The sequence below is a fragment of the Antennarius striatus genome, chromosome 19 (genome assembly GCF_040054535.1).
Source record: "Antennarius striatus isolate MH-2024 chromosome 19, ASM4005453v1, whole genome shotgun sequence".
In the NCBI taxonomy this organism is placed as follows: Eukaryota; Metazoa; Chordata; class Actinopteri; order Lophiiformes; family Antennariidae; genus Antennarius; species Antennarius striatus.
The window spans coordinates 18,298,358-18,311,966 of NC_090794.1; the positions used below are offsets into that span (position 1 = coordinate 18,298,358).

Consider the following 13,609-nt stretch of genomic DNA (forward strand, 5'->3'; position numbering starts at 1 on the left):
CCATGCTGTCAGGCTGAGTAACCTAACAACCATCAGGGGAAACAAACACAGCCAGGGCTGCAGAGGGGTGACGGCATTTTAAAATGAGTCCTTCTCCAAAAAAAGAGGCAGCCACACGTGTCGGAGGATGGGAGGAAACTCACGCACATGAATGTGTGCAGGCCTACTGTTCTACAGGAAGTGTCTGTGATTGATGAAGTAACTCTGTGGACTAGAAGCTTGAAGGGAACGCCCTTTTAATAACTGCATTGTTTGTTTCTAGACCTCACCATCTGGACACCAGGTCTAGTTTTTATTTTTCATCCATCACCTGATTATCCAATACATACAGATTATGTGACTGTCCAGATTTTTTTTTCTTATCTCATTAAGCTGTCAACAGATGGTGATGAATGTTGTGCAGGAATGGATCTCAGACAAGGGCTGAGCTGATTGGATTCTGAGGCCTGTCCAGATTTAGATCCAGTTTTTGGGTCGCTTTTCCACTTTCTTCATTTTAACATTTGAAATTTTTTTTTTCAATCTGGAAAAATAACAAAAGCTCTTTCAATTTAAAATTCAGTGTTGACCAATATCTCGCCACAATGTGCAACTGAATCCAGATGTGAATTACAATCCATTAAAAGATGTATTTGGTCAGAGAGGTGAGGCTTGGCTCTGCCAACACTGAATTACTGAGATCATGAAGATTCACTTTCATTCAAAGGGATTTCATGTCAGCTGTATAGAAGGAGGTAAAGCTGCCTCCACCTTTATAGAAAGCGTTTTTTGTCACTGAAGGTGAGGAAGATCTGAACGGAAGTGACGATAGTCATGACGTCACCGTTGTGCAGGTGATTTTCTAAAATAAGGTGTGAAACTCGTCACGTACAGTCAGGAGCCTAGGAGCCTACCAAGTTGTTGTTTGCATTTATTGAACAAGAAATTTTGGGTTCAGTACGTCGAACAAAGATCCTTCAGTTAGAGTCGATCATAAAACAACTAGCAGAGGATGGTTTCGATCCATCGACCTCTGGGTTATGGGCCCAGCACGCTTCCGCTGCGCCACTCTGCTGCACGGCGTCACCGATGACAATAGGACTATATGATATGTATATCAGATATGATAATAATAATAATAATAATAATAATAATAATAATAATAATAATAATAATAATAATTAATAATAATAAAAATAATTATTAATAATAATACAAATAATAATGACAATAATAATAATAATAAATGTAGTTAGGCTGGACTCTATTTCCCGTCTGTTGGTGTTCTATTGTCTTCAGAGATAGGACTTGTGTCTCCAGCCGTACCTGTCTCCTATCATCACGTCGTCTTTCCACCATCTTTACCTTTTACAGTCTTCGCGCCACCGACAGCGGGTCAGGGTAAGAGTGTGACGTAGGGACGAGGGGGCGGAAATTATGCAAATGAGGCAGAGGACGAGCCTGGAGATGATGTGAGGGTCGTTCTCTCCATCTCCACCGCCACCATCCTCCAAGGTGTGTCTCTCAGCTGCCGCTGGACGCAGACCGACCGAGCCCCCCCCGGATCGACCGAACGCCCGTCTCTTCGTTCTCATGGCGTCAAAATGTCCTAAATGCGATAAGACGGTGTATTTCGGTAAGTGAGTGTGTCTGGGCGTGGGGATTGTCCACTCCGGGGATTCTTCATGGATGAACTGCGTGTTTTTACAGCAGGTTTGTTTCACAGCTCATATCTGATCCCGACTCGGTGCATCCGTTGACAAAACAACCACAAAAATAAGATTTATCAATGGAAAATAACTCATATGTATTTTTTTTCCATTAATAAAACTCCTTAAAAATTTAAACGTGGTGGAATGTTGCACAGAATCTTCTCTGAACGTGGTTCTTAATTCATTACTGTCATCTAATTTCTATAAAAAGCAATATTTTTGACATGAAGGTCTTCAATAGTTAACCTGATCATGAGAGATCATTCATCAATAGTACGTGACTGATCGAGCAGAGAGTTCAAAGTGAGCTGGTGAGACGTTAAACCTTCACCCCATGGGTCTGATCTACAACAATATTCAGGAAAATCCTACTGTGATTTAAAGGACTTGGATTTTATTGAATTTAAAGGTGGATGTAACATTTAGAAATGAATTAAATGTTTGGTGCATCACTGTCACCTCATAGCGAGAAGGTTGTGGGTTTGAATCCAGACCTGCAGCCTTTTTATGTGAAGGTTGTGTGTTCTCCTTGTATGTCTGTGTCCTCATGGGAACAAAAAGAGAATCCCTTCATCGATTCTCTTCAGTCCAGATATTCAAACAGCTCATTTTGTCCGTCAGTCAAAAATCCAAAATAATATTATTTGGTTCAGTTTAGAATTTAAAGATAGGAACCAGGTGAGTTTCTGAATTTAAGAAAATGATTTCCACAATTATTTGTTCATTTGAAAATGATTTCCACTGAACTTTGTGTTTGTCATCTGATTGATTCATCATAGACAAAAACAACAATGTTGTCATCCAACACCAGGAGATGAAGGCTTTGTGGATTCACGCTAATATAAAATGTAATTAATTAACATAATTGTGGCCACAGTAAACTGATATTCACGAATCTTTCCTATGATAATTCTGTAAATATAAATTGTGCTGTAAACTGCTGTTTGGTGTTATCGACTAGACTTATCGATGCTCTCTGTGACTGATTGAGGTGATTCAGTTGGACGTGAACGTAGCAACCCCAGGCACGTTTGACAGAACAGCAACTTGTTTATTTTAAAGGAGGGTCTGTTGAGGATCGTAGGCTTACAGTAGGACCCTGAATACCATCTTGATTGAATTACCGTCCGACTAAAAGCTGAAGTGTGCTCTGTGCTGCATCAGCCGCTCATCTTGGCACCAGATAAACTTCACCAGTTTGTTTGGGAAATGGCTGCTTTTAGGAAGATGTCAGTGAGCACCTGAGACGGTGAGTCCCACATCCAAACTGGTGACCGTAGGCCAAACTGGGCTATTGTTGGTTTGCTATCCATGGATAAGATTACAGAGACCTACTGACAGGCCTGCCTGCTGGGGGGCGTCAGCCTGAACTTATCTGACAGCCAATGGCTGAGCACCATCTTCACCTTTGGGTCACCCTGTGCATTCAGGAGGGCCGTGTGTTGGTCCCTGGTCTCCGGACACGTGTGCTGTTCTTCAGTACGCTCTGAATGCAGCCTTTCATCGTCTGTGTTCGCTCACCTTCATTTGCTGACAGAAAAGCAGCAGAACTCCAACCGATGGTTCCGTTCCCGGTGCTCCACAAATGATCATTTTCTGAGAAAATACCAATGAGTTTTTGTTTTGTAGCTGCACAGATGACTGACTGTGAAAGAAACGCGTTGAAATGTTTATTTTTTATGAAGATATAACAAGTGGATCCAACAAATATCAGCCAATGAAATAAGAACAGAAACCTGCAGAGATGTACCTACGGTAGATTCCAAGCTAAAGGGTTATTATACCACTAGACTACTGTACACACACACACACACACACACACACACACACACACACACACACACACACACACACACACACACACACACACACACACACACACACACACACACACACACACACACACACACACACACACACACACACACACACACTTGCTTTCACCTATCAGATATCTCAGTGACAGGCTGGCCTGTGAGGCCGAACAGGAAGTGCTTCATCGTATCTGCTGGGATATTCTGGGGCAGAACAATCTCCCCCTGTGCCGTCGCGTCCGCTAATGTGTTCCAACCGAAGCTATTGAGTATCCTGGACAAAGGAGCCTGTATGGAGATCCTGTTCACGAAAAGGAGTATAACTTTAGCAGGATGGCGAGGGGGGATCTTATGGTCCTACTACTTTAGACTGGTATTTTATGGTGAATAGATCCTTGGTTACAGTAAAAATGTAGCTTTGCACGCACCACTGGTTCAACACATACAGTACTCCGAGCTTAATGTGAAGTAGTTATGACACAGTTCATGTGTTCATTTTGTAGGTGTAAGGATTTTTTTCCTCTGTTTTTACTGAAGGCATCACAATTATGCTGATTGAAATGTCACGAGACATTGGATTACATATTGTATTCACGTATATTAGACTACTGGATTGTAATCATTGAAGACCTCAGTACAACACGTTAGTCAGGAATCAGTGCCTGGTCCATCCGTCGGCGGATGGGTTAGGGTTCTCCACACACCATCCTTTAACGCTGAGGTTTTCCTGTGCCGGCTGTTCTAATCCCGCTTTGTGTCCTCCTGCAGCGGAGAAGGTGTCGTCTCTGGGGAAAGACTGGCACAAATTCTGTCTGAAATGCGAGCGCTGCAACAAGACACTGAATCCTGGAGGCCACGCCGAGGTAGGATCGTCTCACCTACATCCTAACAGTTCAAAGTATTTGAAGTCCACACATTAATGTCACGTCTGATAAAAGATGTGAAGACGGGTGAGTGTGAAACGATTTGCAGCCACAGCAGATCTGAAGTCTGATTGTCCTGGAACAAGTAGAGAATCAATACTTCTGTTGTCCTCTGGTTGAAGAGACCACACCTCAAATGGGTTCCTCTTGGACACGACCTAACAGACAGTCACGCCAATTAATGCAGCGGTTTAATTATCCACACGGTCACTGCGTGTACTTCCTGTCAGGTCACATTCTGCTCTGCCAAACACAGAAAATATATTTTTAATCTGCCTGAATTTTTAAAGAATATTTGAAGCACATTATCATTAATTAATTCTTTCCGATGAGACGATGTTCCAGCATTCATCAGCCCATGAGAGATGAGAAAACATTAAGTTCTGAAACAAACTACTTGTAGGTTATTGTGTTACTGCTGTTCTCTGAGAGCGGAGCCTCGCTCTCCACTTCAGACTGTAAGAAACATGGAACTTGGTGGAGAAAGTCTGGAGATGATCCAGAATAAATGGTTCAGAGCTGTTCATCTGTCAGAAGAACTCTGAACACGTAACTTCTCACAAGTTTCACAATCCTTGTTGATCAAAACTGCATGTTAGCAGAGCAGACCCAGCCTCCATCGCGTTCTCTGTGAGATGTGTTCAGGGTCAGCCTGGAGTCCGGGTGCTTCATCAGCATGGAGACGAACGGACTCGCTGGTTTGGCTCTACAGTAGAAATAATGAGGGCAGAAGATAGACGTTGGGTCGTGGCCCAGCCAGTGTACAGGGTTAGAGCTGAAACGACAGAAACATGAACCCTAATCACGTCCTTCAGGTTAAATTACGATGTAGCTGAAACATTGGAGGTCATGTGACGTGTGTACACCTCTGTTCTACAGTACTGACTGCTTTAACCTAGACAGAAAAATAATCTATAAGCTGTGCAAATGAGTTTAACCCAAAAGAAGATGACGAAGACCTCTTCTGTCAGTGGACACGTGGGTCACGACCGTCGTCACCATGTCTTTACATTTGCAGTGTAGTCAGAGTTCAGACTGAGTGTGTTGTAGCCTGGATCTGAACTGTCTCTGACTGTCAGTTGGGTTTTTTTACAAAGACATGGAACAAGGATATATCTGTCTTTTGTCCTTTTCATCTGAAAAGCACAAAATATTAAGTAGAAAGAAGAAAAAACACAACACTCCTCTCTGTGCTTTTCTTTTGAATGGTATTGTCATGGAAGGCATTACCATCAAGGGTACTTCAGTTTGTTCTGAAAGAAATGAATCCATCACTATTGATGAGACATTCAGCACTGATTCTGTCTTTGAACCTTCAGTCTATTTCTTATCTAAGATGTCACGTTTGATTCAGAAGAACAATAATACGTTTTAACATGGTTATACAAGTTTCAATCAGCTTGAATAGAAATATATCATGCCAGGACTTATCAGATTGCTGTGCCTCTGAGAGTATCACCAGAGGACTCACTGGACTGTCAGTCAATAGTGAGCTGATCGATCAGCATAATTGGTCCAGTCTTCAGATAAGTTGTTGGAAATGCATCCATGTTGCCCCAGACTGTTATCCAGCCTGTGTGTCTGCAGGCAGCTGGGCTGATGGAAACAGAAGCTGAGTGTTCAGTCATAAATGAACACGATGGAAGACTAACGCCTCCGCTGTGAATACGCTGTGAGGGTGCAGACATTCAGAATAACACATTATGAAACATGCACATAAAAGGACCCCGGTGTGTGTGACAGAGGGCGATCGCTTCACACAAAGCTGGCAGTGCTCACCAAATAATCTCACTGTCATCTCACACAGGCATGATAGAATGTGAATAAGCAGAACACAAGGTATTTAGCGTTATTCTCATGCGTTATGAGTGGTGTGAGAGGAATGATGTGATTTAACGCAGACTGAGAACGAGAGGTGGGTCTTTAATCCCACTGTTCAGGAGAGGGTAATTGTGCTTTGCCCCCCTGATGTGTATCTGCAGCATGATGGGAAGCCGTACTGCCACAAACCCTGCTACGCTGCCCTCTACGGGCCAAAAGGTGACACTTGTTCTTGATCACAGGTATACAGTACGTTACTCCATATTTGTCGTCTCATCTGTGTTAAAGCAAAATGAATGTGAGTTTTAGGTGTGAACATCGGAGGAGCTGGTTCTTATGTGTACGACAGTCCTGTCAATGAAGCCCCTGCTGCCGTTTCCATGGAAACACTCGGAAAACCAGAAGAGGAGAAGAGAGCCCCCACACGGGGACCAGTGAAGGGTGAGAAACACGTCGAGTGGAAATAGAAATAGTGTGATAAGTTGGTAGGAGTGTCTTCTGTGAGGGAGAACACCGGAGAGCCAACACACACACACACACACACACACACACACACACACACACACACACACACACACACACACACACACACACACACACACACACACACACACCGACTAACCTGAAGCACATGTTTCTGGTGTGAGGAAGCGGAGAACCCAGACAGAACCCAGGAGAACGAGAACATAGAAACTCCACACAGCGTGGGACCGACTAGCCTTCCACTACTCACGGCGCCACCGTGCAGCCCTAACTGCTTATTGTCAAATACATTGGTGCCCCCCAACCCCTGGGCTGGGGACCGGTTCTGGTCGGGGTCCATCTGTACTGGTCCACACAGAACGAATCCAGAACTGACATTAATTCTGTTTTATTTCTGATCTGATTCTGAACCATGTTTTGTTTAGTTGTAAATGAGTGGGTCCGGTCCTCCACATCTGTCTGTGGGTCCCCGTTGATGCCTGTCAAGGTGCTTGCCTCGGTCACATGACTGTTCTTAAAGGGGCCATAAATTAATAGAATAAGTTACTGCTAACTTGAGCGCTGAAGCTAGCAAAAACAAAACTTGGTGTGATGTTATGAGGACACTGCTAATAAAGTTGATACAAATTGATTCACATTTATATTATATTTAGAAGAAAAACCCCGGTTTTGGTATCAATTTATTTTCTTGTATTTATCCGTCGGTCTGTGAAAATATTGCCTGATGTTAAACCGGTCGATAAAGATTGGGGACACTGAATGAAACAACTGTAAAGCACACGTTACCTTTTAATACATTATTTAAATGGAATGTGACTGTTTCAGCTGCAAGCTTCTCATCTTTCTCTGGAGGACCCAACATCTGCCCCAGGTGCAACAAGACGGTATATTTTGGTAAGCAGATCTCACACTTTGCCCCGCTGAGCGTTGGAATGTATTGCAAGTGAATAAAATGGCTTGGAATGACACCGTGTGTGTGTGTGTGTGTGTGTGTGTGTGTGTGTGTGTGTGTGTGTGTGTGTGTGTGTGTGTGTGTGTGTGTGTGTGTGTGTGTGTGTGTGTGTGCAGCTGAGAAGGTGTCATCCCTCGGTAAGAACTGGCATCGGCCCTGTCTGCGCTGTGAGCGCTGTGGGAAGACACTGGCTGCTGGCAGCCATGCAGAGGTGAGACCCGTCTGGTCTCCTTTGGTTCAGTCCCCCATGAATCACACATAAACGTCTCTGTTCTCCTGCAGCATGACGGACAGCCCTACTGCCACAAACCCTGCTACGCTGTGCTGTTTGGGCCCAAAGGTATGAGAGACTTGGACTATTATGACTGATCAGACCTTTGGTGATTACTCCAGTAAAAAGAGAGCTGTCCTAAGGTCATAGTTCTTGTTGATCCCTCTTAATGATGTCACACATTCATGCGTCCTCCAGCAGGACGTCTGGTGAAAAGCTAAATGTGTGGAGCGAAGGAGGAAAAAGTCTCTACTTGTTGTAAAACATTCAGTCGATCTCAACCAACGCAAACAAGAGGAGTGGACGCCAAAAGTCCCCCTACACGATGTTCATTTACTCTTTTCACAGTCAATACGTTGAAGAACTATTCTGGTCACACCTCATTAACAAATACATTCATGATCAATGAGGACAAACCTGTGTCCACCAGAGAGGACAGGACTCCAGGAACAAAAGACGGATGAGCGTGTAGACGTGTTTGAGCAGCAGTGGCGTCAGATTCATTCATATCGACTGTCCTCTGTCCTCTGTGTTCTGTCCTCTGTGTTCTGTCCTCTGTGTTCTGTCCTCTGTGTTCTGTGTTCTGTCCTCTGTGTTCTGTCCTCTGTGTTCTGTCCTCTGTGTTCTGTCCTCTGTGTTCTGTCCTCTGTCCTCTGTCCTCTGTCCTCTGTGTTCTGTCCTCTGTGTTCTGTCCTCTGTCCTCTGTCCTCTGTGTTCTGTGTTCTGTCCTCTGTGTTCTGTCCTCTGTCCTCTGTGTTCTGTCCTCTGTCCTCTGTGTTCTGTCCTCTGTCCTCTGTGTTCTGTCCTCTGTGTTCTGTCCTCTGTGTTCGGTCCTCTGTGTTCTGTCCTCTGTGTTCTGTCCTCTGTCCTCTGTGTTCTGTCCTAACTAACTTTGTAGGAGTCTTTATCAAGTTCTGCTGATTATTGGGATTTGGACTGAAAAGGTTCTTCCACCACCAGTGAAGCCTTGTATAGATCAGTCTGACGTCTCGTCTGCAGGCAGCAACGTGTTTAGTTCTGTGTTTTAAAGCACAATGAGAATCAGAATAATGGGAAAAGATTAGAAGCTTAGTTTCATCTTCAGCCTGTATTTGGACACAACATGCAGACCTGCAGTTCGTCCAGCTGGTGAACTGACCCCTCTTCTGCCCTCTTTCAGGCGTAAACACTGGAGGTGTTGGCAGCTACATCTATGATGATCCTGAGGTGGAGGCTTAGCCCTGAAGCCCCTCCAGGACCCTCCACGTCTCGTCCATCTGCCTTCAGTCGTAGTGACCAACAGACTTAGTGCATTCACAGGACGGATATTTAGACGTTTGTGTTGTTGTTTGTCTACGATTTGTACCAAACCATCTTTAACGTGAGACTGTCCTATTCACACGAAGGTTTCTTGGTTCTCTTTACCAAATATCTATCAGCATCATTTGTAGTAGATTAACTTGTGATTTTCCAAGTACGAATCAGTTTTTTCAGAATTTTGTGCACTTAGGATGTGAATGTAAAACGTTTCCTCGGGACTCTCATTTCTGATCAATCTGTGAGCATCCAGCCGGAAAGAAAGACGAAATGTGGACAAAATACAAAGAAGTAAATGTTTTACTGGATGTTTTCAAAGTGCGTCTTGGACAAACATCGTACAAGTGTGTGTCTCCAATGGAACTATCGTGAAACTACAGTAAAACTCTGGCACCAGTGTGTTCGTGTGTCTGCTGATGTGTGTTCAAAGGAGTTCTTTATTACTGATTCATCTGCTGATCGAGTTTCTCTTTTTGTTTTATTACAATAGCTAATTAAGAATTTAAAAACGACCAAAACGAACAACCACTCATGATATTTCAACAAAATTGTAACTTGTTCACAACAATTTTGGAATGTATGACTTGATTTCGTTCAACTAAGAAAACAGCAAAGATAAAACAGAAATAGTTGACGAGGAGCAGGAATGCAGCACACCGATGAGAGAAGGGCAGTGTGTACCTGTAGGATGGGACTGAACTGATGAATGATGACAACATGAAGTCCGCTCAGACACGGATGTCTTTGTATTTCCCACCAGCAGGTGGCACCAAAGAACCTTCAACACCTTCATTCATTTTCTCTACTGCTTGTCATGTGTAGGATGATGGTGGGCCTGGAGCGATCCCAGCTGACGTTTGGCGGGAGGCGAGGTTCCCCCTGGACACGTTAGTCACGGGGCCACAGGACAGACGGGCGTCCATGCTGCCACGCTTATGGGTGGCTTGGAGTCCCTGACGCTGATAAGTTCCAGGTCCTTAGGTGGCTTTGAACCCAGGACCTTTCTGTCTTCCATTCCCATCGACTGGTAGGGTTTACAGATATTTAACTCTTCTGAGGTCATGCAAACAAATCCAAGCTCAGCTCTCTCAATCTGAAGAGGATTATCAAATCAAAATGCAAGTGTAGGTCGGACTGACTTATCCGCCTTGCGGGTCATGGTTCTGTTAGAACCTATCCCAGCCAGCTATGGGTGAAAGGCGTGGTACACCCCGGACGAGATGCAGGGCTCCCCGAAATACAAACAGCCGTACATGTGGACCCTTCTCGCTGTGAGGCTACAGCTCCACCCTCTGCGCCATCACGCTGCCAAGAACAGAAAGGAGTCCGTTGATTACAGTTATACAAATGTTCTTCCCTGAACAGAAAGCAGTGAGCAATGAGAAATCAAAACCCCAGAAAAGGAAATGTCCACGTCTGTTTGTGCCGACCCCTAATGTGGGAGATTACTGCATGTATGTAGAACAGCACAGATTTACTATTACAGAATGTTAATTAATGTTTATTATGAAGATACTGGCTTGTGGGACAAAAAAAAGCGTACAAATGAGTGAAAGCAGAAACACGAGTTCCACCAATAACTGTTTGTTTGTTGGGGACATCAGACACTGATGGACTCGGCTGACAGCCGTGTTCATCCCTTCTTACCGTCCCCTGGCTGTGAATGCGTCTCAATGCGTGTACTTTGACCTACTGTGTGTGAATCTTTGAGCCGTGAGTACAAGCACAAAAACTAATATGTATTTTTAAAAACGTATTAATAAATTATTTCGACATCGCTAAAGGAATTCACCAAACTGAAGTCACACTTTTGTGTCGATGAAAAAGCATAACCTGGAAGTTTTACTTTGACAGTCACCGTCTGTCTGTGTCACATGCAGACACATTAAGAGTTAATTACAGTGTTTTTTTGTGCATGAAGAAATTTCAGTTGGGGTGGGGGTTGGGGTTGGGGGTGGGGGTGGGGGCGTTAAGGCAGTTCAGGACAAAGGCTTGTCAAACAAACTGATTCTGCTTCACTGACGCTTCTCTCCAGGACACATTCCAGACACAAGAACAGAAGCCCAACAGGATCAAGATGAGCAAATTGATTCTAACATAACATGAATTAATTAGTCCTAATTCTAAATCCTCACCAACTGATTGCTCACTTCCATCTTTTTAATTCATCTCCAACTCTTTTTGGTTTATTTCTCACTGATTGTGTTTCCAGAGGACCTCAGATTTGAGTGTTGAACGTCCTCGTCTGAGGGTTTATTCCAGTTTCTTCTCATTAACTCTCCTCTACTGTTAGTCATGGATTTTGGTGACAAACGCTACCTCAACACATCCAACATGCATCCATGAACACGAGTAATTACATCATGAGGCTTACAAATGGGCTACTTTATTTTAATCTCTCCCGTGTCTGTGAGTCTATACGACTTTGACCCAATTTAGATATCCAATAAAAACATGGAGAAAATATCCTGAGCCAATGGGAGTCATGTCACCACCCACCTGCATGCATAATAATAAGGAGTAGAATAATATCTCAGTGGGGGCAACTCTTGCAAAAGCTGCAGCTTCTCAGTGCTCTGGAGATTCCTCTGCCTGTCTGAAAGCCCCCACCATGGTCGACGCATTCTGTGCCACTTGGAAACTGGTTGACAGTGAGAATTTTGATGATTATATGAAAGCCCTCGGTGAGTATCGGCCTCCTTTTCTGTTTCATTCATTTCTCTCGACCATAAATCAGAGTAGTGACTGGTGTGCGTCGTGCCGGAGCCTTTGTCTCATCCCTGTCAATATAACAGATGAAAGGTGCACAGGTTGCTGTGCAGCAGGTTTCTAACAGACACTTTTAATCCCCTTTGTATGGTCAGGGGTCGGCTTCGCCACCCGGCAGGTCGGTAATGTTACCAAGCCGACCGTAATCATCAGCCAGGAGGGCGACAAGGTGGTGATTCGCACTCAGAGCACCTTTAAGAACACAGAGATCTCCTTCAAGCTGGGAGAGGAGTTTGACGAAACCACCGCCGATGACAGGAACTGCAAAGTAAGTTTACGCTCACACACACTGTCCAGTTAGTTATTGGTAGTCAGAATCAATCATGTTCAGGCTGGACCTATTCAGTCTGGAGACACACGGGATGTCCCAAAAAGAGTGTTCACTAGGCTTTATTTAATTCATCAAGTTAGTTATTACCATTATTATCACAGCGTATGTAGAGATGTTGGTTTGGGATAATCCTTTGTTTCTGGTCCAGTCCACCTTTTGACAGCATCTCTAAGAATTTATGTCTTTTATCTGTCAGTCCACAGTGAGTATGGACGGAGACAAGCTGGTCCACGTCCAGAAGTGGGACGGCAAGGAGACCCAGTTTGTCAGAGAAATCAAGGATGGAAAGATGGTCATGGTGAGCTCAGTGGTGCTGTGGGAGGTTACACTGTGAGAACGTAAAGAGGGTGACATCATAAAGTAATACATGGTTTTATATATGTTCATGTTTCAGGAGTTCCATCAAGTCCAAAAACAAACCAGTAGACAATAATATTATCAGACACCAAAACTTTTCCGTTCACATCTCACGCATTAATCGGACTTCTGTGAGCTGTCTAAAAAAATATGTCAAAACTCCTGGAGAAAGCTGACCGTACCACAGCACAGCTCTCCTCGTGTTGAAAGGAAAACGGTCCAGTTTCAGGGATCATTAATGAAAGTAAACGAGGTTGCCCCTGTGACGAGCCCCCATGGTAACTGTTGTCTCTGTTGCAGAATTTGACATTTGAAGACATCCATGCGGTCCGTACCTACGAGAAAGCATGAGCGTCCTGACTGACGACATCCCAAGCCAGCCAAGAAGAGTTGATTTTCTAATTATTGACTGTATTCTACTCTTTGCACTTCATCTTCCTCAACATGTACAAGGCCTGCAGGCTGCACATGTTTTGTAAAAAACATTTTTTTTATATGGAAACATTTCGTGATGGATGGATTGTCTCTGCAGCCCTGTGTGAAACCTGAAATAAAAAACAAAAACCCACAGAGTAAATGTGTCTGCCTTCTCTGCTTCCATCTTCTCTATTTTGTTGTATTTCTCGCGCTCAAGATGATTTATGCAACAATACTTCCTCAGCTAAAAGAAGTTAGTTGACCTGTGGATCCCCATTGTGTCATGACCTTTGACCTGGCAGAGAAGGACCCAGCTTAATAAATGCATGCCTCCCACAAAGCCTGGTGACCTGGTGGGACCAAGATGAAAAAAAAATCTCTCAATTTCTGCCTTGATGGAATTAACTGTGTGACTGTAAGGTATTGATCGTCTATAAAGGGTCATTTCAGTCAAGTTATCGAGGCACAGACATAGAAAAGCAAT

General features: G+C 43.9%; 2 protein-coding genes across 2 annotated transcripts; both read left to right on the forward strand.

The window, feature by feature from the left end:
- The first annotated feature begins 1,447 nt into the window (after positions 1-1,447).
- On the forward strand, positions 1,448-9,652 carry LOC137613722 (cysteine-rich protein 2-like). Its single transcript, XM_068343132.1, has 8 exons — positions 1,448-1,615; positions 4,274-4,368; positions 6,411-6,468; positions 6,559-6,690; positions 7,558-7,626; positions 7,801-7,895; positions 7,967-8,024; positions 9,115-9,652. Exons 1-8 carry the CDS (start codon positions 1,573-1,575, stop codon positions 9,171-9,173), a joined length of 609 nt encoding a protein of 202 aa, XP_068199233.1. The 5' UTR covers positions 1,448-1,572; the 3' UTR covers positions 9,174-9,652.
- A 1,638-nt stretch (positions 9,653-11,290) lies between these two features.
- Positions 11,291-13,292, forward strand: LOC137613727 (fatty acid-binding protein, brain). The gene is made up of 4 exons (XM_068343140.1): positions 11,291-11,935; positions 12,116-12,288; positions 12,548-12,649; positions 13,009-13,292. Exons 1-4 carry the CDS (start codon positions 11,863-11,865, stop codon positions 13,057-13,059), a joined length of 399 nt encoding a protein of 132 aa, XP_068199241.1. The 5' UTR covers positions 11,291-11,862; the 3' UTR covers positions 13,060-13,292.
- The last annotated feature ends 317 nt before the right edge of the window (positions 13,293-13,609 follow it).

Coding starts and splice junctions, on each gene's coding strand:
- LOC137613722 (XM_068343132.1), top strand. CDS start 1,573: ATGGCGTCAAAATGTCCTAAATGCGATAAGACGGTGTATTTCG. Junction 1,616..4,273: donor CGATAAGACGGTGTATTTCG/GTAAGTGAGTGT, acceptor GTCCTCCTGCAG/CGGAGAAGGTGTCGTCTCTG. Junction 4,369..6,410: donor ATCCTGGAGGCCACGCCGAG/GTAGGATCGTCT, acceptor GTGTATCTGCAG/CATGATGGGAAGCCGTACTG.
- LOC137613727 (XM_068343140.1), top strand. CDS start 11,863: ATGGTCGACGCATTCTGTGCCACTTGGAAACTGGTTGACAGTGAGAAT. Junction 12,289..12,547: donor CCGATGACAGGAACTGCAAA/GTAAGTTTACGC, acceptor TTTATCTGTCAG/TCCACAGTGAGTATGGACGG. Junction 12,650..13,008: donor AGGATGGAAAGATGGTCATG/GTGAGCTCAGTG, acceptor TCTCTGTTGCAG/AATTTGACATTTGAAGACAT.